Source organism: Loxodonta africana, chromosome 2 (assembly GCF_030014295.1).
Source record: "Loxodonta africana isolate mLoxAfr1 chromosome 2, mLoxAfr1.hap2, whole genome shotgun sequence".
In the NCBI taxonomy this organism is placed as follows: domain Eukaryota; kingdom Metazoa; phylum Chordata; class Mammalia; order Proboscidea; family Elephantidae; genus Loxodonta; species Loxodonta africana.
The window spans coordinates 12,828,860-12,855,630 of record NC_087343.1 but is presented as its reverse complement, the minus strand read 5'-3'; the positions used below and the strand labels follow the sequence as shown (position 1 = coordinate 12,855,630).

Here is a 26,771-nt window from a genome sequence, read left to right as displayed (position 1 = left end):
GACAAGACACACCAGAGCCAGCTCCCTCACCCAGGTGATGAGACAGGCCAGAGCCAGCTCCTCCCCCTGTTGCCCTCACAATCTCTGCCAGCTTTCTGAAATGTGCCCCTTATGTTCCTTGGACTTTTTCACTCCAAAGAATCAGGCCCCCCAAAGATCAAGACCCTCTGAAGCATGGTGGCCAGTGGGAAAGTGATTCTCCAGGGAACAAAAGGACCCCAAGGCCCAGCCACAGAGGTTCAAAGCCCTCTGAACTCAGCTCAGCACAGCCTGGCTCTGTTGAAAATGGAATTAATTTCCTAGAATCCTGTTCATTATCTTAACATCAAAGAAAAAAAAAACACCAAACTCACAGTGCCAACGCAACTGAGCAGCTGTGTCACGACTGCTATTTTTAGCAGATGACTTTTGTCCCTCATATTTTAAAATACAAAAGCTGGACGGGCTAGGAAAAAATGACACAGACCCTCCTGTAGGGCTGCGGGGGCACACCCTTTTGAATGCCTGGCCTGACACCATCAAAGAGAAGCAGAAGCAGAGATGGAAGGGACCTTCCGGAACCCACCACGGCAGCCTCTGCAGTCAGTCCCTGGGAGTCCCAGGGTAGACATGGGCCCGACATCAGGGCTCTGCACTGATTTGTACTCAAGGAAAATGTTGACCAAAAAAAAGGATGTGACCTTTGCTGGCTTAACAACGACTAACCCCTTCCTTGGAAAAAAAACAAAAACAGTTGCCATGGAATTGATTCGAATTCATGGCGACCCCACGTGTGTAGGAGTAGAATTTCACCCCATGGGGTTTTCAGTGGATGATTTTTCGGAAGCAGACTGCCAGGGCTTTTTCCCGAGGCATCTCTGAGTTGAGTCAAACCTTGAAATTTAAGGTTTAGAAATCAAGTGAGTTAACCTTTTGCAAAACCCAGGAAATACTGGAAACACTTCCTTTAGCTTCCATGATTCTGGCCCCTTTTGATTTTCTTCCAAGTCCCAGACAGCGTCTGCTCCACTTCCTGAGACAGCCTGTCTTCAACCAGCCAGCCCTAGTCCAAGGAGCCCCCAGGTACTCCCAGGTGTGGCCTCAGCAGCACCTTGTCTTCTCCTTCCTCCTGCCGCCTGCGACGGCACGTCCACTCATGGCACCACCACCGTTTCTAAAGCTAGCAGAACAGTCCTCGTGCCAGGTGGACACACCATTGCCTTAACGACTCCTCTTTTGTTAATCCTGTACTTTGCTCCAATTTTCTCCTTGGCTAAAAGTGAAACAGCAGTACTCGGAAACTTGAGACAAATTCACCCACAGAAGCAACAGTTCCATCTACTGAGCGTCTAGAATGCAGTAGGCATATCACTCACGTACTTTGGTTGTGTTGTCAGGAGGGGCCAGTCCCTGGAGAAGGTCATCATGCTTGGTAAAGTAAAAGGTCAGTGAAAAAGGGGAAGACCCTCAACGAGATGGACTGACACTGTGGCTGCAAGAATGGGCTCAAACACAGCAACGATTGTGGGGCTGGTGCAGGACCAGGCAGTGTTTTGTTCTGTGGTGCAGAGTCGCTATGAGTCAAAACTGACTCAACAGCACCTACCAACAACAAATACATATACATATATGTGTGTGTATGTATGTATATATGTATACCCAGTGCCATCAAGTCGATTCTGACTCATAGCGACCCTATAGGACAGAGTAGAACTGCCCCATAGAGTTTCCAAATGTATATACATACATAAAACCCAAGACCCATTGCCATCAAGTTGATTCCGACTCACAGTAACCCTGTAGAACAGAGCAGAACTGCCCCATAGGGTTTCCAAGGCTGTAATCTTTACAGGAGCAGACTGCCACATCATTCTCCGGAGGAGTGGCTGGTGGGTTCCAACTGCTGACTTTTCAGTTAGCAGCTGAGCGCTTAACCACTGCACCTCCAGGACTCCTTAATTCTATGCAATTTATTGCACAAGTAACTTCCTGTAACCACCACTGCCAACAAGAAGCAGAACGCACCATGGACACCAGGCTCTCTTTCCTCCTGCAGTCCCTTTATAGGACCACCTCCTCCCTCCCCACACCTGAGCCACCAGCAACCAGAAACCTGTCTTCCAAATCCAGAATGGCATTATTCCAAGAAGTCACATCAACGGAATCATACAGTATGTCATCTTTGGAGATGGGCTCTTTTCACAAAGCATAATTCCCTGCCAGCTTTTATTTTTTAAATCAACACCATTTGCCTTCCCTGGCCACAGAAAATGTGCTACTCTATATTTACTGGTGGCTCAGTGGTTAAGAAATCGGCTGCTTACCCAAAGGTTCACCAGTTCGAAGCCACTAGCTGTTCCTTGGAAGCCCTATGGGGCAGTTCTACTCTGATGGAGCCCTGGTGGCGCAGTGGTTAAGTGCTATGGCTGCTAACCAAAAGATCGGCAGTCCAAATCCACCCTAAGGGGCAATATGAGTCAGAATTGACTCGACAGCAACGGGTTTGTTTTGTTTTGTTGGTTATAAATTTACTTAACACACTTTGCTGGACACCTCCCGGGACCAAAGGAGGCTGACCTGTGGCCTCCCCCACACTCCCTTCTGTGCCCGTCTCAGTGGAAAGCCCCCCATCAGATGTGTAGCCACTAATTGAAGCATCGGGGAACCAGAGCCGCAGAGAAAGGCTTCGCCTCTGCCCCATCAAACGCCTGCGTTTGCTCTGAGCTTATTCAGAGCTGACATCAAACGTCTTTGGAAGCATACCTTTGTTTCAGCGTCTGCTATAACTTTGAAATGGCTCTCAGATCCCACCACCCCAACCCAATATGCCTACATCGATTGTCCCATGGGATTTCTCTTCCACCTATATGTCTGTACCTCTGACTTGGTAGAAATAAGGAAAACCCACCTTTCAAATGTGCTTCCAATTCAGGAACACCAGGTAAAAATAACCTCTTCTAAACTCATTTAGGTACACACATACCTAATGACGTCAAGAATTCTTAACAGCCTACTTCATCTTCAAATCTGATGTCATAAAAAAAAAAACAAAACACCAAACCCAGTGTCATCAAGTCGATTCCGATGCACAGCAATCCTATAGGACAGAGTAGAACTACTCCCATAGAGTTTCCAAGGAGCGCCTGGTGGATTCGAACTGCCGACCCTTTGGTTAGCAGCCATAGCACTTAGCCACTACGCCACCAGGGTCTCCCTGACGTCGTAAGATCTACAAACAGGGGCCACCATCAGACACTCTTCAAACACAGCCAAAAATGGCAACTTCTCCTTCATACTATGCAGCGTCTTTGTGGCTACCATCAACCCTCGCCCCTGCCCACAGATTCTCGTTTAATGACACACACACACACACACACACACACACCCTTCAGACACCACCCTCCCACCAGGCTGTGTCAAAGACTTCCCAGTCTTCTTGAATAAAACATTTTCTCTGCTCACTCATTTCAACAACTTCTCTACATTTTTCTGCCTTATTTTAATTAAAGACAGCCACACATTGTTTTATGTTTGTAACGGTTTAGACTTAATGTCACTTGGGTATGAGTTAGAATTACTGGTTCCTCAGGCTGTAAAGCCAGTTTCAAGAAATCCCAAAGATGTGATATCCTACAGACTGTGCTCTTCAAATTTGGTTAGAAAAAAAGAATTTTTAATAAGGCTTAAAAATACATTTTAAAGGTTTTTGTTTGTTTGTTTTCTCTTGTGCTTTAGGTGAAAGTTTACAGAGCAAATTAGTTTCTCATTAAACAATTAATCCACATATTGTTTTCTCACATTGGTTGCCAACCCCCACCATGTCAACACCACCCCCTTCTTGACCTTGGGTTCCCCGTTTCCATCAGTCCAGGTTTCCTGTCTCCTCCTGCCTTCTTGTCCTTGCACCTGGGCTGGTGTGCCCGTTTAGACTCGTACACATGGCTGAACTATGTGTGTTACTGCTTGTCTTACAGGTCTGTCTAATCTTTGGCTGAAAGGTGGACCTCAGGAGTGACTTCATTACTGAGTTAAAAGAGTGTCCAGGGGTCATACTCTCAGGGTTTCTCCAGTTTCTGTCAGACCAATAAGTCTGGTCTTTTCTTGTGAGTTAGAATTTTGTTCTACGTTTTTCTCTAGCTCTGTCTGGGACCTTCTATTGTGATCCTAGTCAGAGCAGTCGGTTGTGGTAGCTGGGCACCATCTGGTTGTGCTGGACTCAGTCTGGTGGAGGCTGTGGTAGTTGTGGTCCATTAGTCCCTTGGACTAATCTTTTCCTTATGTCTTTGGTTTTCTTCATTCTCCTTTGCTCCAGGTGGGGTGGGACTGGCAGATGTATCTTAGACGGCTGCTCATAAGCTTTTAAGATCCCAGACGCTACACACCAAAGTAGGACGTAGAACATTTTCTTTATGAACTACATTACGCCAATTGAGCTAGATGTCCCCCGAGATCACGGTTCCCAGCCCTCAGCCCAGTTAACTTTGTCCCTCAGGGAATTTGGATATGTCCACGAAATTACATTTTAAAGTTTTTAAGCATAATTCTAAATAACTTCTCGGTCAAAAACAAAAAAACAAGAAATCATAATGTGAATTAGGACAGAACAATTATAAAATAGTAAATAATATTATACATTATCACATTATTTTCTATCATAATATTCTAAAAAATAATAAAAATACTATATGTCAAAACTCGTGGGAAAAACAGAAGTAGGACTTTGAAGAGAAATTATAGGTAAAATAAACCTAAAGAAGGAAATGACAAAAAGAAAAGCAGCGATTAATGAAAGAGTGAAGATCCTGAGGCAAAAGTTGGTTGCCTGAAAAGACTAATAATATAGATAATTTTGGTACTACTAATAAACAAAAAAGGAGAAACTGAACAAATTCAAAAATACAGGAAAGCTATCTGTGAAAGATGCCCTGAGTACCCACCATCACAGTTTCGCCAGTTACCAACTGCTGTCCGGTTGTCAGCCCTGACCCATGGAGACGCCCAGCGTGTCAAAGCAGAACTCGGCTCCACAGGATTTTCAACGTGTGATTTCTCAGCGCAGATCACCAGGCCTTTCTTCTGAGGCACCGTGGGTAGACTCCAACCCCCAACCTTTTGCTTAGCAGCAGCGTGCATTAGCTATTTGCACCACCAGGAACTCCTCAGTGTGGCCAGGAAGTAAAGGCTACAAGCTCAGAAGCCCCCTGGAGAAATCACTTCAGTTAAGAGGGGCTTGGAAAGCAGCCCTGGAGTCAGAGCTAGAACCCTGTTCCTGGCTTATCCAGGACCCCTCTTTTCTGAGCCTTAGTTTCTTTTTAAAAAAAAATTTTTTTATTGTACTTTAGGTGACAGTTTACAGAATAAACTATCTTCTCATTAAACAGTTGGTACACATACTGTTTTGCGACCTTGGTTAACAACCCCATTACATGTCCTCATTCTCCCTTCTCAACCCTGGGTTCCCTATTACCAGCTTTCCTGTCCCCTCCTGCCTTCTAGTCCTTGCCCCTGGGCTGGTGTGTCCCTTCAGTCTCATGGGCCTGTCCAATCTTTGGCTGAAGGATAAACCTCAGGAGTGACTTCATTACTGAACTGAAACGGTGTCCAGGGGCCATACTCTCAGGGTTTCTCCAGTCTCTGTCAGGCCAGCAAGTCTGGCCTTTGTTTGGAGTTAGAATTTTGTTCCACATTTTTCTCCGGCTCTGTCCAGGACCCTCTATTGTGATCCTTGTCTGAGCCTGAGTTTCTTCAACTACAAAACAATGGGTTCCATAATCTCCAAATCCCTTCCCACCTGAAAATTCCGTGATGATTATCCTTCTAAATTTCTGAGCTTTTGTTCACACAAACACAGGAAAAGTGGCATTAAACGGGAATTGTTCCATCACAATCAAACCAGACCTCCGTGAGCTGACACTGTTGAAGCTGGATGATTCTACGTGGAGGACCCTGGTACTAGTCCCTCCACTTTTATACCTATATGAAATTTTCCAAAATAAAAAATTAAAGTAAGTACATGGGTTGTTAATACAGCATCCTTCAAACAAAAGCAAGTTTACCCTTAAGAGTTTCGCTGGATCCGTTACTTATTCTCCTTAGTTCTAGGGGTGGTGGTGGTTCAGTGGTAGAATTCTCACTTTCCACGCGGAAGATCTGGGTTCAATTCCCAGCCAATGCACTTCAGGCGCGGCCACCACCCACGTCAGTGGAGGTTTGTGTGTTGCTCGGATGTTGAATAGGTTTCAGCAGAGCTTCCAGACGAAGGTAGATAAGGAAGAAAGGGCTGGTGCCTACTTCTGAAGATAGCCAGTGAAAACCCTATGGGTCACAACGATCCCGTTGTGCGTGGGGTAGCCATGAGTCAGGCCTCACGGCACAGCAGCTAACGACAACACCTCAGCTCTAAGTTTATGCCAATAGTTAAAGAGTTGGGTGTTACCTTTATACATAAATAAAAAGGGCCTGGACAACAGCAAATCTATTGCCCTTTAAATAAAAAATGTCAAAAACTTTTGATAAAGAAAACAACTTTCTAGCTTTTTAAAGACTTTAAACATATGAGTGTTGAACCAGGTCATCTTGATGCTATGACAATGAGACAGTGCAGTGATGACATACTTAAATTTGGGACCTTCCTGTAGGTTCCCAAAGTTCACATAATGCCCCATCCATGGTCGTTTATCCTGAACGTGAGGGACTTCTGGGCTGTGTCGGTTCCCTCCTGCAGGAACAACGGCTCACCCCACTTTCCGCCATGTGCCAGTGTCCAGGCGGGGTGCAGGCCCAGAGCGGTGGCTTGCCGCTAACGCTGTGTGCCGCAGATGGGGGAGGTGCCATGGAGAGGCTGAGCTTCAGACTCACGGGCTTGGGTTCGGCTCTATCTGGCTCAGCCACAGAGGCTTTATAATCTCGAAGAAGCAACTTCACCCCCGAACCTGTCACTTCATCCATAAACCACATCAGGCGTTCCCAGGAGGGTTGACTGGGAGCTCTGTGTAAGGCTTCTCCAAGGTTAAGGTGCCTTAGAAGCCCCTGGGGACCTCGCTGAAATGCAGGCCCTGTTTCTGGGCTGGGGCTTGTCTTTCTGCTCATCCCCAGCAGCGGTCCATGGCCCCCGCTGTGTACCCAGGCCCTGCAGTCAGGTTCTCAGTTCTGGCTGCACAGTGGAAATACCCGGGAAGCTTAAAAAATACGCATCCTTGTCGCACACCCAGATTCTCTCTTAATTCCTCTGGGATGCAGCCTAGGTATTAGGATTTTTTTTAACTCTCCAGGTGATTCCAGTGTATAATCACAGTGAGAACTATGGTGTCTTTGAAACCACTTGGCACAAAGTACCTCAGAAATCCTGACTCCTGTCCCCTAACAGCTTCTTCTTCTTCCTGTCTAAATTTATCCGAATTTTGTTTTTTAATTCACCTCAGAAAATCATTAACCCTTGAGACAATGGATATTTCCTCAATCATTCAAAAAACAAGGATAGAGATAAGAAGTGAAAAACCCAAGCACATTTTGGGGGTCCAGGTAGAAGTCCCAGGTGTGGGCACCTGTTAGCTCAAATAATTCTACAAGAAAACCAAACAGAACAGACGCCCCTCTTCATTCAGATTGAAGACCAGAGGAAAATATATAGAATACAGGGAAACCAGCATTTTAAAGTCCAGACTTGAATTGGGTGATTTTATCTGTTCTATTCGTTTTTCCATTCACCAACTGACCCCTAATAATAATAACATCATAAACATATTAATACCAAGGGATTTTTTTTTAAGCTCAATGCCTATTTTCTCTTCTTTAAAATTCCTAAATAACAAAGGATCTCTTGAGTTCATATTGCTAAAGCCCATGTTGTCCCATTAAAAAAAAAAAATGTGGAAGCAATGGGCAAATAGTTTCCTAGGTGGCCGTGCCATTCTGCATTCCAACCATTGAATATACTTTCTGTTGCTCTTCATTTAGGAAAAAAAAAGAAAGAATGTGGGAGGAATACCTGACAGCACTGGACTGTCAGCCAGCAAGGCTGGATGAGCCAGCAGATTCCTGCAAGCTTGCCTGATGACTTCTTCAGGCTTCAAGCTTCCCTCCGTGGCCTCCAATAAGCTGCACCACCCCTAAGCTCAGCAGCTAAAAGCCCACTGTCAGCCAGGTGTTCAGCTTGGGCACTCCAAGGGTGAGCTCACCAGGGTATTCCTAGCAAAACCTCATCCTTATTCTGGTAGATTGCTCACAGAAATGCCCAAATTCCTCCCCTCCCTCTATCCATGCCTCTTGCTAAGTAACTCTGCACTGAGAAGAGGAGTCAATTTTCGTCACCATTGGATCTGGGCTTGGCCTTGTGACTTGAGTCAGCAGAAGCAACACTGAGCTGCTTCCAAGCTGAAGCCTCAAGAGGTGGTATTTGCTTGCTGTCTTGGAACCCTGCCTTGAGGACAAGCTGCCCCAGCCTGCTGGAGGACAAGAGGCCACATGGAGCAGAGCAGAGTCTTTCCAACCAAGACCTCCACCTGCCACCCACAACTGACCACCAGCTGAAAGCATGAGAATGAACAACTCCAGCTGAGACCACTGGGAAGGGTCTGGATCTGCAGAACGACCCAGGTTGCCCTTAGCAAAATGTGTGCTGCCATATACCATATTACTGGAGTTGTTTGTTATGCAGCATTAATGCGGCCATAGGTAACTGATACGCTTACATCAAAAACACATGGGCCTCCCAAAATAATGGAAAACAGGGGCTCAAGCAGATACTTACACACCAGTGTTCACAGCAGCACTATTTACAATAGCCAAAATGTGGAAATGATCCAAGCGCCCATCAACAGATGAATGGATAAACAAAATATGGTCTATCCATACAATGAAATATTATTCAGTCATAAAGAGAAACACCGTTCTGATATGTGGATGAACTTTGAATACTGAGTAAAATAAGCCAGATACAAAAGAAAAAACATTGTATGATCCTATGTATATGAATAGTGTTGGCAAAGAGTACTGAATATACCATGGACTTCCAGAAGAATGAACAAATCTGTCTTAGAAGAAGTATAGCCAGAATGCTCATTAGAAGTCTCGGATGGCGAGACTTTGTCTCACATACTTTGGACATGCATCAGCAGGGACCAGTCCCCGAAGAAGAACTTCATGTTTGGTAAAGGAGAGGATCAGCGGAAAAGAGGAAGACCCTCAAAGAGGTGGATTGACACAGTAGCTGCAACGATGGGCTCAAACATAGCAACAACTGTGAGGATGGCACAGGACTGGGCAGAGTTTTGTTCTGCTGTACATAGGGTCACTATGAGTTGGAAGTGACTCGATGTGCCTAACAAAAACAACAACATGTACGTGAAATATCTAAAATGGGCAAATGCAATGCACGGAGACCAAGTTTATAAGTGGTTACCAGGCTGGGAGGAGAGGGAAATGGTGTGTTGAGTTTTTCTTTGGGATGATGAAATGCCTTTGAAAATGAATACTGGTGATGGTTATACAACATGGTGACTGTAACTAATACTACTGAATTGAACACTTACTTATAAATGGTTAAAATGGCAAGTTTTATATATATTCTAACACGTAAAATTGAAAAAAAAAAAAAAAACATGGATCTTGCCTGCTGCTAAGGAGCCCTGGCGGTACAATGGTCATGCGCTCAGCTGCTGACTGAAATGCTGGCGGTTAGAACCCACCAGCACCTCCGAAGGAGAAAAGACCTGGCAATCTGCTCCCATCAAGATTACAGCCTAGGAAACCCTATGGGGCAGTTCTACTCTGTTATATAGGGTCACTATGGGTTGGAATTGACTCAATGGCACCCAACAAACACAACTCCTGCTGCTGGGCCCAGAGTAGTCCGTCAGGGCCAGTGAGGAGGAGGAAGACAAATATGGCATCTGTAAAGCCATCCACGGCAAGCCTGGTTTCTCCAGGCCCACTTCAGCTCGCTCACACCTATGTTCTGGCCCCTCGGGCTCCTCTCAGTCTGGTTTTCTGTTCAATTCTTCCTTCTCATCCCCTTTCCCACACTTCAGAATTTGGTGATGCAACGAAAAATCTAACATACGTTTCCAAACTGCAAAATAAGCCTTGTGTTTGATGGTCCTCCAGAGGACTTATGACCGACTACAAATTCAACATCATATAGAGGATTGAGGCCAGAGGGACTCAGGATGGGATACTGGCCTTTGGAATTTAATTGCTGGCCAAGGACCCAGGTGGAACTGGGGTCTTTGGAAGTCATTTCTTATATTAACTAAAAGACCACTGCTGTGGAGTGAATCATGACTCACAGCAACCCCATGTGCTCCATAAGGATTTCAATGGCTAATTTTCCAGAACTTTTTTCCAAGGCATCTCTGGGTGGACTGGAATCTCCAGTCTGTTGGTTAGCAGCTGATTGGGTTAACCGTTTGTACTACCCATGCATGATCTCTGTGTACCACAAATACCTAGGCCTGGTATGTGGAATGCCCGCATGTGAATTCCGCTGAATTAATTCTCGTTTTAGGAAAAGGGGATTCATTTCAGGGAACATTCAGAAATCTTTCTGTAGCATTCGAAACGAAAGCAAAAACAAACAAAACAACATTTTCTCATTTCAAGTAAAAGGTCCCCAAACACAGCTATTTATCTATAAAATGTTTAAACTGTTCAAGAGTAAAGGATAAAGGAAGCCAAAGACTCAAGAAGAAACTAGCCTACAAGACTAATAGTCTACAAGAACCACAGCCTAAACTACCCTGAAACCAGAAGAACTAGATGGTACCTGGCTACCACTACCGACCGTTCTGATCAAGGCCACAGTAGATGGACTCTGATAAAATGGGAGGAAAATGTGGAACAGAACCTCAAATTCCTTAAAAAAAAAAGAACCAAAAAACGGACTTACTGGACATTGATACTAGAGAACTTCCCAAGACTGAGATACTCTTTAAGCCTTGAACCAAAACTAGCCCCTGAAGTCACCTTTTAGCTAAGTAACAGATTGGCTCACAAAATAAAGAATTTCACCCGTGAGTATTCTGCTCTTTTAAAAAATCATCTCTATGAGACTAAATGGTAAACAATTACTTTAAAACAAAGATGAGGATGTAAGGGGCAAGGAAACTAGACTAACAGAAACGGAACAACCAACGCGGAAATATTAAGCGTATTCATGTGTTGTGAAGAAAACTAATGTCACTGAAAAATTTATGTAGAAATTGTTGAATGGGATCCTAAACTGCTGTGTAAGCCTTCATCAAAAATATAATAAAATATTACTAACAACAAAAAAAGAAAGAGTGAAAGGTACAACCCCGTAGTGGGTGTATGGTGTGGGCTTCTCTGAGACAACTGAGCAAATGGGTGGCAGAGCATTTGGAAAATATCACCCAGAGGGCTCAGAATTTTTTTTTTTTTAATTGTGCTTTAAGTAAAAGTTTACAAATCAAGCCAGTCTCTCATACAAAAATTTATACACACCTTGCTATGTACTCCTAGCTGCTCTCCCCCTAATGAGGCAGCACACTCCTACTTCCCACCCTGTGTTCCCTGTCTCCAGTCATCCAGCTCCTGTCCCCCTCTGCCTTCTCATCTCACCTCCAGACAGGAGCTGCCCACAGTCTCATGTGCCTCCTAGAACCAAGATGCTCACTCCTCACCAGTATCATTTTCTGTCTTATAGTCCAGTCCAATCCTTGTCTGAAGAGTTGGCTTCAGGAATGGTTCCAGTCTTGGGCTATCAAAGGATCTAGGGACCATGACCTCTGAGGTCCCTCTAGTCTCAGAAAGACCATTAAGTCTGGTCTTTTTAAGAGAATATTTAAGGTCTGCATCTCCACTGTTCTGCTCCATCAGGGATTCTCTCTTGTGTACCCTGTCAGGGCAGTCATCAGTGGTAGCAGTGCATCATCTAGTTCTTCCAGCCTCAGGCTGATGGGGTCTCTGGTTTATGTGGCCCTTTCTGTGTCTTGGGCTCATGTTACCTTATGTCTTTGGTGCTCTTCATTCTCCTTTGCTCCAGGTTGGCTGAGACCAATTGATGCATCTTAGATGGCCACTTGCTAGCTTTTAAGACCCCAGCTGCCACTCACCAAAGTGGGGTGCAGAACGTTTTCTTAATATATTTTGCTATGCCAATTGACCTAGATGTCCCCTAAAACGGTGGTCCCCAAACCCCCGTTCCTGCTACTCTGACCTTCAAATTGTTCCTTTGTATTCAGGAAACTTCTTTGCTTTTGTTTTAGTCCAGTTGTGCCGACCTCTCCTGTATTGCGTGGTTGTCTTTCCCTTCACCTAAAATAGTTCTTGTCTGCTGCCTAACCAGTGAATACCCCTTTCCCTTCCTCCCTGCCCTTATAACCACCAAAGAATATTTTCTTCTATGTTTAAACTTTTTCTTGAGTTCTTACAATATTTGTCATTTTGCAACTGACTAATTTCACTCAGCACAATGCCTTCCAGATTCTTCCATGTTATGAGATGTTTCACGGATTCATCGTTGTTCTTAACTGTTGTGTAGTTATTCCATTATGTGAATACACCATAGTTTATCCATTCATCCATTGATGGGCACCTTGGTTGCTTTCATCTTTTTGCTATTGTAAACAGTGCTGCCATGAACATGGGTGTGCATGTATCTGTTCATGTGAAGGCTCTTATTTCTCTAGAATATATTCCAAGGAGTGGGATTGCTGGATCATATGGTAGTTCATTTCTAGCTTTTTAAGTAAGCACCAAATCGATTTCCAAAGTGGCTGTACCATTTTACATTCCCACTAGCGGTGTATAAGTGTTCCAGTCTCTCCACAACCTCTCCAACACTTATTATTTTGTGTTTTTTGGATTAACGCCAGCCTTGTTGGAGTGAGATGTTATCTCACTGTAGTTTTGATTTGCATTTCTCTAATGGCTAATGACCGTGAGAACTCCCTCATGTATATGTTAGCCACTTGAATGTCTTCTTCAGTGAAGTGTCTGTTCATATCCTTTGCCCATTTTTTAACTGGGTTATTTGTCTTTTTGTTTTGAGTTTTTGCAGCATCATGTAGATTTTAGAGATCAGGCAATGATCGGAAATGTCATAGCTAAAAACTTTTTCCCAGTCTGTAGGTAATCTCTATACTCTTTTGGTGAAGTCTTTGGATGAGCATAGGTGTTTGATTTTTAGGAGCTCCCAGTTATCTAGTTTCTCTTCTGCATTGTTAGTAATGTTTTGTATACTGTTTATGCCATGTATTAGGGCCCCTAGCACTGTCCCTATTTTTTCTTCCATGATCTTTATCTTTTTATATTTTATATTTAGGTGTTGGATCCATTTTGAGTTAGTTTTTGTGCATGGTGTAAGGTATGTGTCTTGTTTCATTTTTTTGCAGATGGAGATCCAATTATGTCAGCATCATTGTTAAAGAGACTGCCTTTTCCCCTTTAACTGACTTTGGGTCTTTGTCAAATATCAACTGCTCATATATGGATGGATTTACGTCTGGATTCTCAATTCTGTTCCAGTGGTCTGTGTATCTGTTGTTGTACCAGTACCAGGCTGTTTTGACTACTGTGGCGGTGTAATAGGTTCTAAAATCAGGTAGAGGTGAGAGGCCCCGCAATTTAAACATGCATGAGCAGGATCACATCAAGAGGAGCGCAATGTTTTCAGTTTAGCATAATTGAGCCTAATTTGGCTCCAGAGCCATGTGACATTCAAACACCGTTTCACCAAAATTAAACTGGCAAAAGCACTTCCTTTGTTTTCAGCCGCTGTCCAGAGGGCTGGCAGAGACTTGGAGGGGAACCCCGGATAATAATGAGGGGAGGAGAAGAAGGGAGAAAAACTGATGGCAGCGAGCACGGTCAACGTCAGGGGAAGTGAACACCACCGGAAGTCGAACGCGCACAGAGAGGTGACCGGAGAAGCAGTGGACAAATATTTACACGGTGCGTATTAAATGATACAATCCTTTTGGAGTAACAGGTATTTTAGAGGGAGCATTGTGGGCTGGGTCACATCCAATATTCTACCAAACTCAGGAGCCAGGGAAAGATTTTTTTTTTTTAAACACATCGGATCCTTAGTTACCCAACCCGCATCAAACACCTGGCAATTCAGGCAAGGCTCCTTTCCTAAGGGACAGGGATGAGCAGCTCAACAAGCAGACCCAGGACCTGTTTCAAAGCCTTTGCGGATGCTTTCTTCCTGGGAAGCTGGCTGCATGGTGCCTGTGAGCTGTTGATCTTGCTGGTAATGCAAATACCCCTCTATTCCCCAAGGGGCTCCAGCCTTCCGCCCAGCAGAGAAGCAGCCTGTGTGTTCCAAAGTTTTTCACTGTCACTGTTGTGCATCATCAGGTCAGTTCTGACTTAGAGCGACCCTGTAGGACAGAGTAGAACCGTCTGGTAAGGTTTTGTCTTAGTTATCTAGTGCTGCTATAACAGAAACACCACACATACATGGCTTCAACAAAGAGAAATTTATTCTCTCACAGTTTAGGAGGCTAGAAGTCCGAATTCAAGGTGCCAACTCCAAGGGAAGGCTTTCTCTCTCTGTCGGCTCTGGAGGAAGGTCCTTGTCATCAATCTTCCCTTGGTCTAGGAGCTTCTCAACATAGGGACCCGGAGTCCAAAGGAGGCACTATTCTCCTGGTTCTTGTTTCTTTGTGGTATGAGGTCCCCATGTCTTCCTCTGCTGGCTTCTCTCTTTTGTATCTCAAAAGAGATTGACTGAAGACACAGCCTGATCCTGCAGATTGAGTCCTGCCTCATTAACATAACTGCCTCTAATCCTACCTCATTAATATCACAGAGGTAGGATTTACAATGCATAAGAAAATCACATCAGATGACAAAATGGTGGACAATCACACCTACTGGGAATCACGACCTAGCCAAGCTGACACACATTTTGGAGGAACACAATTTAATCCTTAACAGGTCTCCTAGGCTATAATCTTTACAGGAGCAGATCACCAGGTCTTTTCTCCCATGGAGCCGCTGGTGGGTTCAAACTCCTGGCCTTTCAGCTAACAGCCTAGCTCAATGGTAAATTTCACCACCAGGGCTCCTTCCACTGTCACTAATCGTGATAAGCTCATGTGCAGACCAGGCCTGGGTAGGGCTCCTGCCTCAGGGCCTTTGCACTTGCTGCTCCCTCTGCCTGGAATGTTCTTCCTACAGATATTATCTCTACATCTTTGCTCAAACATCACCTGCTCTCTCAAACAACCACCCTATTTGCAATTTCAGCCTCAAACCTCTGAATGCCTGGCTGGCTCTTACCCAACTCCAGGTACTGCTGGCTTAGACAGGAGGTGCAGCTGGAAAGGTCTTTCTGAGAAGGTGCTTGTTATGGATTGAATTGTGTCTCAATTGTGTGGATTGAATATCTGCTGAATTCCTGGCCCTTGTACCCGTAAATGTGAACCTGATTGGAAGTAGGGTTTTCTTTTGTTATGTTAGTAAAGCCAGGTAGCATAATGGTTAAGAGCTACAGCTGCTAACCAAAAGGTCAGCAGTTGGAATCCACCAGCCACTCCTTGGAAGTCCTACAGGACGCCCATACAGTCGCTATGAGTTGGAATCTACTGGACAGCAATGGGTTGTTTTTTCTGTTGTTATGTTAAAGAGGACATACCGGTGTAGGGTGGATCCTAAACCCAGCCACTTCTGAGTTATAAACACCAGAACAGATACACACAGACACACACAGACACACACAGCGAACATTAGACGCCGTGTTAGGAATGTCTGCAAGCCAAGGAACGCCCGGGCTACCAGCGAGGAAGGGATAGACACAGCAGAGACCCTGATTTGGACTTTTAGCCTACAGAACTGTGAGAAAGTAAATCTCTGTTCTTTTAAGCCCACAATACCCACATGGTACTTGTGTTACAGCAACACCAGGTAACTAAGACCAAAAAAAAAAAAAAAAAAAAATCCATTGCCACTGAGTCAATTCCAACTCAAGACAGTGCTCTTAAAGCAGGATCTGAAGGCAGTAAAGGAGCGAACCGTGTAACAGTCCAGGGAAGCCCGCCACGGCCCCAAAATTAGATGTTAGCAGGCTGACCCCAGCTCCTCCCCCAATTTCCATTTGTTGGCCAGCTACTCTGGGCCAGCCTCTCATTATCTGGCCTAATAGGCCTCTCAGCTCCCTCTAAGGCCCCTCCATGCCACACCCAGACCAAAGCACACTTTCTCTGTCCTTTGGGTTCACCGGCCCGGACTAGGGTGTCTTCCTTCACTGCCTCCTCTGGCAACACCACCCTTCATGAGTCTCCACTCACTGTGCTTCTGTGACTGCCCTCGGCTCCCTGAAGTCCATGACACTTGCTTCTCTCCCCCTTAGAGTCTTCTCACTGCCTGTCCCACCACCCGTGCACTCTTCTTCTCTTGGCATCCTCTCCACTAAAAGGTAAACCAGCTGCCATTTAGTCTCCTCTGACCTGTGGCCACCCCAGGTGTGTCAGAGCAGAACCGTGCTCCACAGGGTTTTCAGTGGCTGGTTTTTCGAGAGCAGACCACCAGGATTTTCTTCCGAGGAGCCTCTGGGTGGAGTCCAACCTCCAGCCTTTTGGTTAGCAGCCGAGCATATGAACCATTTTTACCACCCAGGGACTCCAGCAAAGGCTAAGACTCTTACAACCTGGGATGGTTTGATTCACCTTTGAGTCTTCTGATACACCCGCCCAGTGCCATGCACACAGTAGGTGTGCAGTACAAGCACACAATGATTCGACCCTTCACAATGATTTAGGAAATAATATTGGAGTCATTATTTCCTGTCCTCGAGTACAGAGAATGTGACCCAGCTGGAGCTGGACTCACCAGGACTCACAAGGACACATCAACTGGGCCCTGAGATAAAGACAATAGAATAATCTTGGAAAATATATTTCTGGGAATATTTCACATAAAACGGAGCACAAACGGCTTTCCTCTCTTATCATTTTCTATTAGCATTTAGTGAAGAGAAATTTGCTGGACCAATGAAGATCCTCCTGACTGTTGTTACTGAAACTTGTACCAATGATTGTTAAGAAAGGCAATTCAAAATGTAAGACCACAGTTTCTACCCAATCGGTGAAAAAGTGAAGCTTTCAAGGGTTTTGCCGGTTTTGCAGTGTTAATGTAGACTGATGACTCTATTTCGTTCCCTGGGCTCAGGTAGACATGGCTGTGGCAGCGTGCTTGTCTGTTTTCCCATTCTTGCCTGTTCTGTAATATTTCCTTGGCCTCGGGCAGACATGGCTCTAGCAACATGCTTGTCTGCTTCCCACTTTTGTCTTTCTGAATATATGCGGAATAAAGCTTCCTTTTGCGTTACGAAACTTTGTGATGTTTCCCACTACGGAAACACGCCCCTGTGGATTTTACAACACTCTGCTCTGACCCAACCAAACCCACTGCCATAGAGTCCATTCCAACTCACAGCGACTCTACAGGACAGAGAGGCCCAAGAGGGTTTCCAAGGCTGTAAATCTTTCTGGAAGCAGATTGCCACATCCTTCTTCCTTGGAGAGGCTGGTGGGTTCGAACCGTCCGCCTTCCGGTTAGCGACCAAGCATGCTTACCCACTGCACCACCTAGGCTCCTTTTCAGACAGACGGAGACTGTTAAATCACCAGCATCTAGAAGATGATGGTAAGAACGGGGGCTCCACGTCCCTTCCTTCAAAGCACAGAAGACAGCCGGCTCCTTCTGATCAGAAGATGAAAGAGTCCAGGCACTCCAGTTTGGGGGCCACGTGCCATTTCCCCATCATTATTTGGTGAGGAGCAAAGAGGCAGAGAGGCAGAGCAGAGAAGCAAAATCCCAAGAGAGCCGGCAAGGTGGCCCTTCTCCCCAGCAGCTCTCCGTCACTGTAAACAGATAGCAGAGGCTTTGCCTGGCTGGAGACACAGGAGAGGTGGAGGGCTTTGGCTTCCCAGCAAGGGGCAGGCAGGTGGGTGGGGAATGGGACAAGATGGCCAACAGGTGCCTTGGGTGTCAGGCAGAGCTTGGTGTGCATTAGGGCATTTCCTGCTCACAGCCCCAGGTGGTCTGTACTGCCATTATTCCTATTTTGCAGCCAAGGAAGCTGAGATGCTGGAAGGCAGTGGATCTATTGCCCACCCCCTGCCTCTATACTGAGGGTGCGGCTTTCAAGAAAGGCCAGGAGAGTCAGGCCTAAGCCCCTTAAAAAAAATAAATTTTTTTTTTTTTTTTTTTTAAGCCCCTTAGGGACGGTTTATGCCATTTGCTGGAATGTTGTTGTTTCCAAGCTTTTTATTTCTCAACTACAGAACCATTTCCCCCCTCCCCAAGGCAACATGTATGCATCAGGCGCTCCTTGGAAACTCTATGAGGCAATTCTGTTCTGTCCATACGGTTGCTATGATTTGGAATCTATTCAACCTCACGGGTTTTAAAGGCAACATGGGGGGGCGGGGGGCAGATGGAGACAGACCCTGCCAGCGCCCAGCCCAGCCCACTGGAAACCCCCAGGCCACACGAGACATTGGGAGAATGCTCCCTACACCTGTGACATTTGGGGCCTTAGTGACCTTTGGGGGTTTCCTCAAGTATGCCTGGGAGTTACGCATTGAATCGTGTCCCCCAAAAATATGTGTTGTAAATCCTAACCCCTTTATACCTGTGGATGTAATCCCATCTGAGAACAGGGTTTTCTTTGTCGTGTTAACGAGGCTGTATCACTGCAGGGCTCACTTCAAGCCAATCACTTTTGAGATATAAAAAAGCTGATCAGGCACAGAGGCAAGCAAGCACAGATACAGGGAGAGATGCCATATCCACGTAAAGATCACCAAGGAAGCATGGAACAGAAGGTGAAAACAGACAAGGACCTTCCCTCAGAGCCAACAAAGAGAGAGCCTTTCCCTAGAGCCCCTGCCCTGAATGCAGGCTTCTGAAACTACAAGAAAATAAAACTCTGTTTGTTAAAGCCACCCACCCACTTGTGGGTTTTCTACTACAGCAGCAAAGAAACGACTACACTGGGTTACCTGCTTCAGGAGGCCAATTTCTGACACAAACACCTGTGAGTGTAAACTCATCTTAGTGATAATGAAAGTAGAACTGGCAATTAGCTGGCGGGGGGGTTGGTTTGATTTTGGTTTGGGAACCTAGGGGAGCCTCCTCGCCCATGACTCTGGTGTCTGGCAGCCTCAGGAACCCCTACCCTGACCTCCAGGCAGGAAGCTGCAGAGCAGGACGGTGGTGCTGCTGGGGAGGTCCCAACCCTTAGTTCTGGTTCCCTCATGGCCCAGGGAGGGTGGCGTCACCAGGCACAAGGCAAAGACAATCACAGACCCCTCCTCCAAGTTCAAAAGCTGGGTCCTTAGAGAAACTGTACAGATACACACTGACTCTTGCCAGCTTCCTGTGAGCCTAAGCCCCTTCCAGGCCAAACCAGTCTGCCCCAGAAACAAACTCAGGGCACTGGAGTCATCCCAGGTCCCCAGGTAAAAACACCCCCATTTCCTATCAGCAAAAGCACTACATTCCTGATTTTTCTAGGCTGAGTCAGAAATCACAGGACCTTGGGAGCGACGGGAGAACGCTGCCGTTTTTCCACCAGGCACAGACTAAGGAGACTTGGCCACCGCTGTCACATGGAGGTTTTTCCCTCGAAGTACGCGGTGGGTTGTGTTGGAGCGCAAGTCCTTCAAGTCTGACTCAAGCCAAGTTCTCCTTTCCTTTTCTATAGGCTTCTTGGGGTCTATGAATCTCGGCATAATTAAGTGTGGATGCGCGCCCCTCCGTTGCCCTCCCCCGGTCCTGCCTCCGAAGGACCCGGGGCTGGCCCTAGCTCTGGGCGGGGACCTTGTAGACAGCCAAGTCAGGGGTCAAGCTGACGGGAGCCGCGCCGGCCACTAGGCAGTCCGGCCGGGGGTGGAGCACCGAGCAGGGGCACGGTCGGGAAGAGTAAGGGCAACGCTAGGGGCCGAGGGGGCAGACGAGGGGCTGGGCAGGAGGGGCTGGCTCCTGCACGGATGGGGGCAGGGCCACCTACCAGGGGCCTGGGAGGAGGCGTAATGGACAGAGGCGCCCCAGATAAAAGAGACCCTGCAAGAGGCATCAACCCCTGGCGCGAGCCCCCAGGACGGGCTCGGGGACAGAAGGTCAGTTCTCTGAGAACTCTAGGGAGGGGAAAAGAGAAGGGAATGCAATAAGGACGGGGACACTGGCCTGGTCTCCAGGGACGCTGCGAGCTCAGGGCAGGGAAAGCTCGCCCGCGACCCCCCAGCGTGGGGTGGACAGGACCCCTATGCTGCACACGCGCTGCGCGCCCAGAGAGAGGGAAAAGGCGCGCCTGGCGGCCGCAGGGTAACCACCATACCCAAGCACAGCCGACATTGTGGTGGCACGGAAGGGAGAGGGGGAGAAGCACCCCAAACCTGGGGGACGCCCGCTTACCCGGCCGTTGCGGTCGGTCTCCCGCACCTCCTCGACGCTCGGCCCACGGCGCACCAGCGCCCGCAGCAGCTCCACGTCGTTGGCGCAGGCGGCGCGCAGAAGGGTCGCCGCCTCCGGGACGCCCTCCGCGCTCCAGGCGCCCGGCTCCTCCTCGCTTGCGGGTGGGTAGAAAGAGTCGTCAGAGGCAATGCTGCGGGTGTCGGGCAGCCGCGAGAAGTCCTCGTACTCCTCGTAGTCGCCGGGGTCCCCCTCGGCCGGCTCGCCCCGCGGTGGGGACGGCGGCTGAGGGGACACGCAGCGCGCCCCGCCGCCCTCCGGCCCGGACCCGGCCAGCAGCACCATGCTGGCGGCCGGGGCGCGGGCCGGGGGATGCGGCTGAGGTCACCGGCCGAGCCGCGTGGCGCCCCAGAGAAGCCGCGGCTCGCGGACTCCAGCCCGGCGGCGGCGGAGCGAGCACCAGACTGGGAGGCTGGAGGACAGCCCCGGGCCGGGCGGAGCCGTGGGGCTTTCCTGGCGGGCGGGGACAGGCGGGGCGGGGCGGCGCTGAGAGCGCAGAAGTTCTGAGCCCTTCGGGGTTTCTCCGCGCCCAGGGATCGTGCACCGGCGGCTCTACCCGGAGCTGGGAAACGTGCGCCAGACAACCCGGCAATGACTCCAGATGCCACGGGTCCCGGGCTCGCGGCCAGCGCCCCGCCCTCTCCCCCACGGCCCCAGGGGTTGGGCTGCCAGGGGCCCGGGCACCGCCCACCGGAGCGGCCCACGTGAGGACAGCTGGTCCCGAGTCCCCGCGCCCAGAGCGTCAGGCCCGGGGCCGGGTCGCGGGCTTCTTCACCGCGTCGGGGCGCGGGGCCCATTTCCTCAACCCCCCCCCCGCCCCGCCTTCCCGAGAACCCGGGCTCCGGGACGACTCGGCCAGGCCTGGCAGCTTTCAGACCCGGGAACCCCTGGAGCACAGGAGGACGCGAGGCAGGCCGCGCCCCCAGAGGGTTCTGAAGCCCTGGGGAAGGCTATCAACCAGACTCTTCCAGTTTAGCCTGCGCTCCTCAGAGCTGGGCATCCGCGACTGCCACGGGGAGCCCCAACCTCGGGAAAGTCCTCAGAGTCCCAGGGACACGGCCACGCGACCGCAGAATTCAAGCCAGCTGCGGCTTGCGGGTTGATCCGGAAAGAAACCCTGAAGAACGAGGGAGGGTCTGGAAGCCTCAGGGGAGGGGGACATCTGAGTTGAGGGGGCCTCTCCCTCGAGGCCCATGTCAACACAGCCAGCTCTGCCGAGTCTTCACGGATTAAGCCGGCGAGGCCGCGACCGGGCAGTGACCCCATGGGCCGTTGCCAACCGCAAAGCACAGGGCCACCAGCGCCAGCCGCTGCACAGCCCAAGTACCCCCCGCCCCCACCCCAGCCCGCCTTGGCCTGTCCCTCTAGGGCCGGGGTCCGGTTGCGGACTGGCCACAGGAAGATCCTGACCTCGGCGAGGGGACGCCCGTGGGGCAAATCCTGGGGAAAAGGCAGAGAGGGAGACGCGATTGTGAGGGCGCCCCAGGCTTGGGCCCGAGAAACTGCACCTCTACCTGAGGGGTTGCTGGTCAAAGGGGCTGATTCCGAGACCTTTGGGGGAAATGCCACCCCTCCTCCACACACACACACACACACAGTTTCTAACTACCAGCCCTGACTCCGCGCCCCTCAGGTGCCAGCGCGTGGGAGGTGCCTGAAGCCATCCAGGACAAAGCTTGAGGGTCCCAGCGGCGGCAGGGCTAGCTGAGGGCCACTGGTGGGAAGAGGATCAAAAATACCCCCGGGCTGGCGATGTGGGAAGATGTGAAGCTGAAACGCCGCTTCATTCCCTGGTGTGACACTTGGTCACCTGACATTCCTGTGTCCCTTGCAGAGGCTGGAGTGACCTCCATGCTGGCTCAGAACCTGCATCTGAGAGAGGAGAGGCCCGCAGAAGCGGGGAGTACGGTAAGCAGCGCCTTCTGTTAAGACAAGTCCCCGCCTGACTGCGCGCCCAGAGCTAGCCCTGAACTCCGGCTCACTAGCTTCGCTCCAGCCTCCGGAGTTTATTTCAGAAGCCAAAAATATCCCAAATCAAGTTTGTTTGTTTCAACCCTTTTGCTTTAAGGGGCTATATTTGCATAAATTCCTACTGGGAATTTCCTCTTTCAAGGTTGACTGTTTTTGCGTTGCCAGAGGCCTACTAAATGAAGTTAGGGGATTTACAAGTTGCTACCCCCTTCCTGCTCATTCTCCCAGGCAGGCTTGGCACTGTGTCCTTGTGACTAAGAGCCCCAGCAAGCCTGTGGCCTCTACCCGCAGGGACGGGGTGGGGGGCGGGGAGAGGGCTTTCTCCCAGGGGCCTCAGCCCTCCCGGGAAGCCCCAAGCCAGCTTTTCTGGAGGCTAGGCCCTTTGTCGTTTTAATGACCACTGTTACGCAGCACTGGGAGTTCAAGCTCTATCTTCGGACCTCACCACTTCCTCCTTTCTTTTCTTAGAAATTAGGGTTCAAATAGCATTCAAATGGTTTTCCTTTAAAGATAACCTGGAATGGAACTGTCGGTGTCTGCCCCAAATACGAACCAGCCCTGTATAAGTGGCCTGTCTAGATGCCAACGGATCACTCATCTTTTAAAAATATACCCTCTTTTACCAAAAAGACAATTAATGCATCCTCAACATTTCTGAAAGAGGGACTAAAAGAAACACAAAAATCAGTCATGTATATTTTCAATACCAAAAAAAAAAAAACCAAACCCAGTGCCCTCCAGTGGATACCGACTTACAGCGACCCTGCAGGACAGAGTAGAACTGCCCAGTAGAGTTTCCAAGGAGCACCTGGCGGATTTGAAGAGCCAACCCTTTGGTTAGCAGCCCTAGCACTTAACCACTATGCCACCAGGGTTTCCATATAAGGGAACACCTGTCCCATACAGGCAGCGTTTATGCCTTGTGCTTACAGATTCTACATAGAAAGGACAAAGTAGCTTATCAAAACTGCCAACTCACTGGATAACTTTTAACACAATAAAGTTCTGACTTACAGTGACCCTATAGGAGAGAGTAGAACTGCCCCACAGGGTTTCCAAGGCTGTAATATTTTTAATCTTTGTGGAAACAACTGCCACATCTTTCTTCCGACAGAGTGGCTGGGTTCCAAACCACGGACCTTAAAACCCTGGGCAACCAAGGCTCCTTAACGTTTAGAGAAGTTGTCTTTTCTCCAAGACTGTTCAGTTTCAACCTTATTTTAATGCATGATAAAGTAACAAATTATAGAATTAGTTGATTTAGGTGAAATGATTTGCGTTTGGGCCAGGAAAAAAAACAATTAATTCAGCACTAGGTCAGTTATGGAGCCCTGGTGGCGCAGTGGTTAAGTGATCCATTCATGGTTGGAATCCACCAGCTGCTCCTTGGAAACCCTATGGGGCAGTTCTACTCTGTCCTACAGGGTCACTTTGAGTTGGGAGTGAGGGGGTGGGGCCTAAAGGTAGAACAAACCCAAGGCCACCCATTGTTTGTAGAAAACTAGAGTACCACCTCCCAGGGCTAGGAGAACAGAGTGGGAGAGTGATTTTAAAACTTTGCGCCATGCCTGGAATTTTGTTGTTGTGTGCTTTGAACTCTGACTCATAGCAACTCTGCAGGACAGAGAATAACTGCCCTATAGGGTTTCCTAGGCTGTAATCTTCACAGGAGAGAGAAGGTATCCAGGTCTTTTCTCCCATGGAGCCCCTGGTGGGTTCAAACCACTGACCTTCGGTTAGCAGTCAAGAGCTTAACCATTATACCACCAGGGCTCCTATACAATGATATTAACTATTTATTATTATTATCATTATTATTATATACGTTACAACAATAATAGTTGTAGATTTTTAAGGTTTATTATCATGGGTATACCAATATTTATTTGGTCAATCTCTGGTGACACAGTTTGGTTAGCTCGGCTGCTAACCAAAATGTTGGCAGTTCGAATCCACCAGCTGCTCCTTGGAAACCCTGTGGGGCAGTTCTATTCTGTCCTATAGGGTCGCGGAAACCCTGGTGGCGTAGTGGTTAAGTGCTACAGCTGCTAACCAAAAGGTTGGCAGTTAAGTCCACCAGGCACTCCTTGGAAACTGTATGGGGCAGTTCTACTCTGTCCTATAGGGTCGCTATGAGTTGGAATCGACTTGACGGCAATGGGTTGTTTTTTATAGGGTCGCTATGAGTCGAAACCGACTTGAGGGCAATGAGTTGGGGGTTTTTTTGCTCTCACTCTTGACATTTAGAGTATTTCCAGCATCTTCATTAGTGTACCTAGATGTGACCCTGTCCAGGTATTTCCCTAGAAGCACTCTCTACATCAAGTGGCTTGAGCTTCTTAAATACCAATATTTTGTTCACTGCTGTATTTAAAATGGTAACACAAATGGCATCAACAAAGGAACTTAAGAAATGTGGGGGAGGAGAAATTGAGTGGATGGAGGGCCTTGCCCTGATCCTAGATGAGAAAACTCAGAGCCAGAAAGATCCGACTTGTCTCATACTCTTCTAGAAACGACATGACCAAATTCCAGTAGAAATTTTTTGGAAAACTATGTCAAAGCTGGGAGCCGTGATGGCTCAGTGGTAGAATTCTCGCCTTCTGTGCAGGAGACCCAGGTTAGATTGCCAGCAACGCCCTTCAAACACAGCCACCATCCTTCTGTCAGTGGAGGGCTGCATAGTGCTCTGATGCTGAACAAGTTTCAGTGGAACTTCCAGTCTAACACAGGCTAGGAAGAAAAGCCTGGTGATCTACTTCCAAAAATCAGCCAGTGAAAACCCTATGGATCACAAGAGTCTGTTCCAAGACCAGTCATGGGAATGGTGCAAGACCAGGGAGCATTGCGTTCTGTTGTGCCTGGGGTGGCCAGGAGTCGGAAGCAGACTTGCCGTCGGTTAACAGCAACAGTGACAAAGCTGATCAGAAGCAGATCTCATGAGGTGACATATATCTAATCTCTGTTTTTTTGTTTTTTTTTTTTTTGCTGTGGTTTAAACTTTCCGGAGGTCATTTCTATTATTACTAGCAACCACAATAAACTTAACTAATTCCACAAAAAGAACTGTAAAAAAGTAAATAAATGAAAAATGCCGGACTGAGTTACTGGGCTGAGGGCTGTGGGGACTGCTTCAAGTAATGATGGAAAAGGCCTCCTTTCCTTGAGCAAACCCTAAAGCCTCCTCCCTTGGGATTCCAGGTCCCTCACCCCCTCCTCCTCTTCCTCCTTTTTTCTGGGGTCCTTTCATCATCGTGGAGCACCTGTGCCCCTGTGTCAACAACCCCACCCAGGTCTCCTCTACCGTTGCCCACATGCTCCTCCACCTCCGTCCCTTCACCGCCAAATCTGCAAGACATATATCTTCAATGAGCCCCCTTTTTTCCCATTTCATCTTCTCACTTAAAAAAACTTTGTTTTTAAAAAGACCAGACTTAATGATCTGACTGATACTAGAAGGACCCTGGTGGTCATGGCCCCCAGACCTTCTGTTGTCCCAGAACAGAAACCATTCCCGAAGCCAACTCTTCAGATATGGATTGGACTGGACAATGGGTTGGAGAGGGATGCTGGTGAGGAGCGAGCTTCTTGGATCAGGTGGACACTTGAGACTATGTTGGCATCTCCTGCCTGGAGGGGAGATGAGAGGGTATAGGGGGTTAGAAGCTGCTGAAATGGACACAAAAAGAGAGAGTGGAGGGAGAGAGCGGGCTGTCTCATTAGGGGAAGAGCAATTGGGAGTATGTAGCCAGATGTATATAAGTTTTTGTGTGAGAGACTGACTTGATTTGTAAGCTTTCACTTAAAGCACAATAAAAATTTTTTTTTTAATCTTTGTTTTAAATTTCATACTTCTTGGGCAAAAAATACAAAAACAAACAATATAAGAATATGAGTCTATAAATAAATACAAAGTCAACGAATTCTTTCCTCTTCGATTTCCCTTTTGCTTTCTGGATCAATGTCATCTGGCTTCTGCCGCCCTACCCCCCACCCTCCGCTGTCTCAAGAGTCCTGCAGGGGCTTTTTTCCAGGAACTTCAGTGGCTATGTCCAGCCATGTGCCCTATTTGTCATTGGCACAAGCCCCATTCTCTGCCTGAATGGTGACTGTAGACACAAGACATGGTCACTTCGGTTCAGTCTGACCACCATGTTGTAGGTAGCCCAGCTCTCTAACGCAGAGTTGGAAAGGGTGATCCTGGCCTGCAGCTACAGGAGAGGAAGGACCAGGGGTTGTCCTCACCTGGGGGCTGCAGAGTGTGAGTCTGAGGGACTATGGACCAGACAGGATTTTCAAGAGCAGAGGCAGTTCCCCGTCATCTCCTGAAGCACGAGCCCAGCTTGTGGCCAGAATGAATGTTCAGGAAACAGCAC

General features: G+C 48.1%; 1 protein-coding gene across 1 annotated transcript in view; it reads right to left on the bottom strand.

Annotated features, from left to right (window-relative positions):
• The window catches only part of ANKRD33B (ankyrin repeat domain 33B), a 107,598-nt gene extending 86,874 nt beyond the window's left edge, over nucleotides 1-20,724 (bottom strand). Inside the window, exon 1 of the mRNA XM_003408147.4 lies at nucleotides 20,368-20,724. Coding sequence (XP_003408195.3) covers nucleotides 20,368-20,709 — 342 coding nt within the window. The 5' untranslated portion in view covers nucleotides 20,710-20,724. The remainder of the gene's footprint in view (nucleotides 1-20,367) is intronic.
• Nucleotides 20,725-26,771: the final 6,047 nt, after the last annotated feature.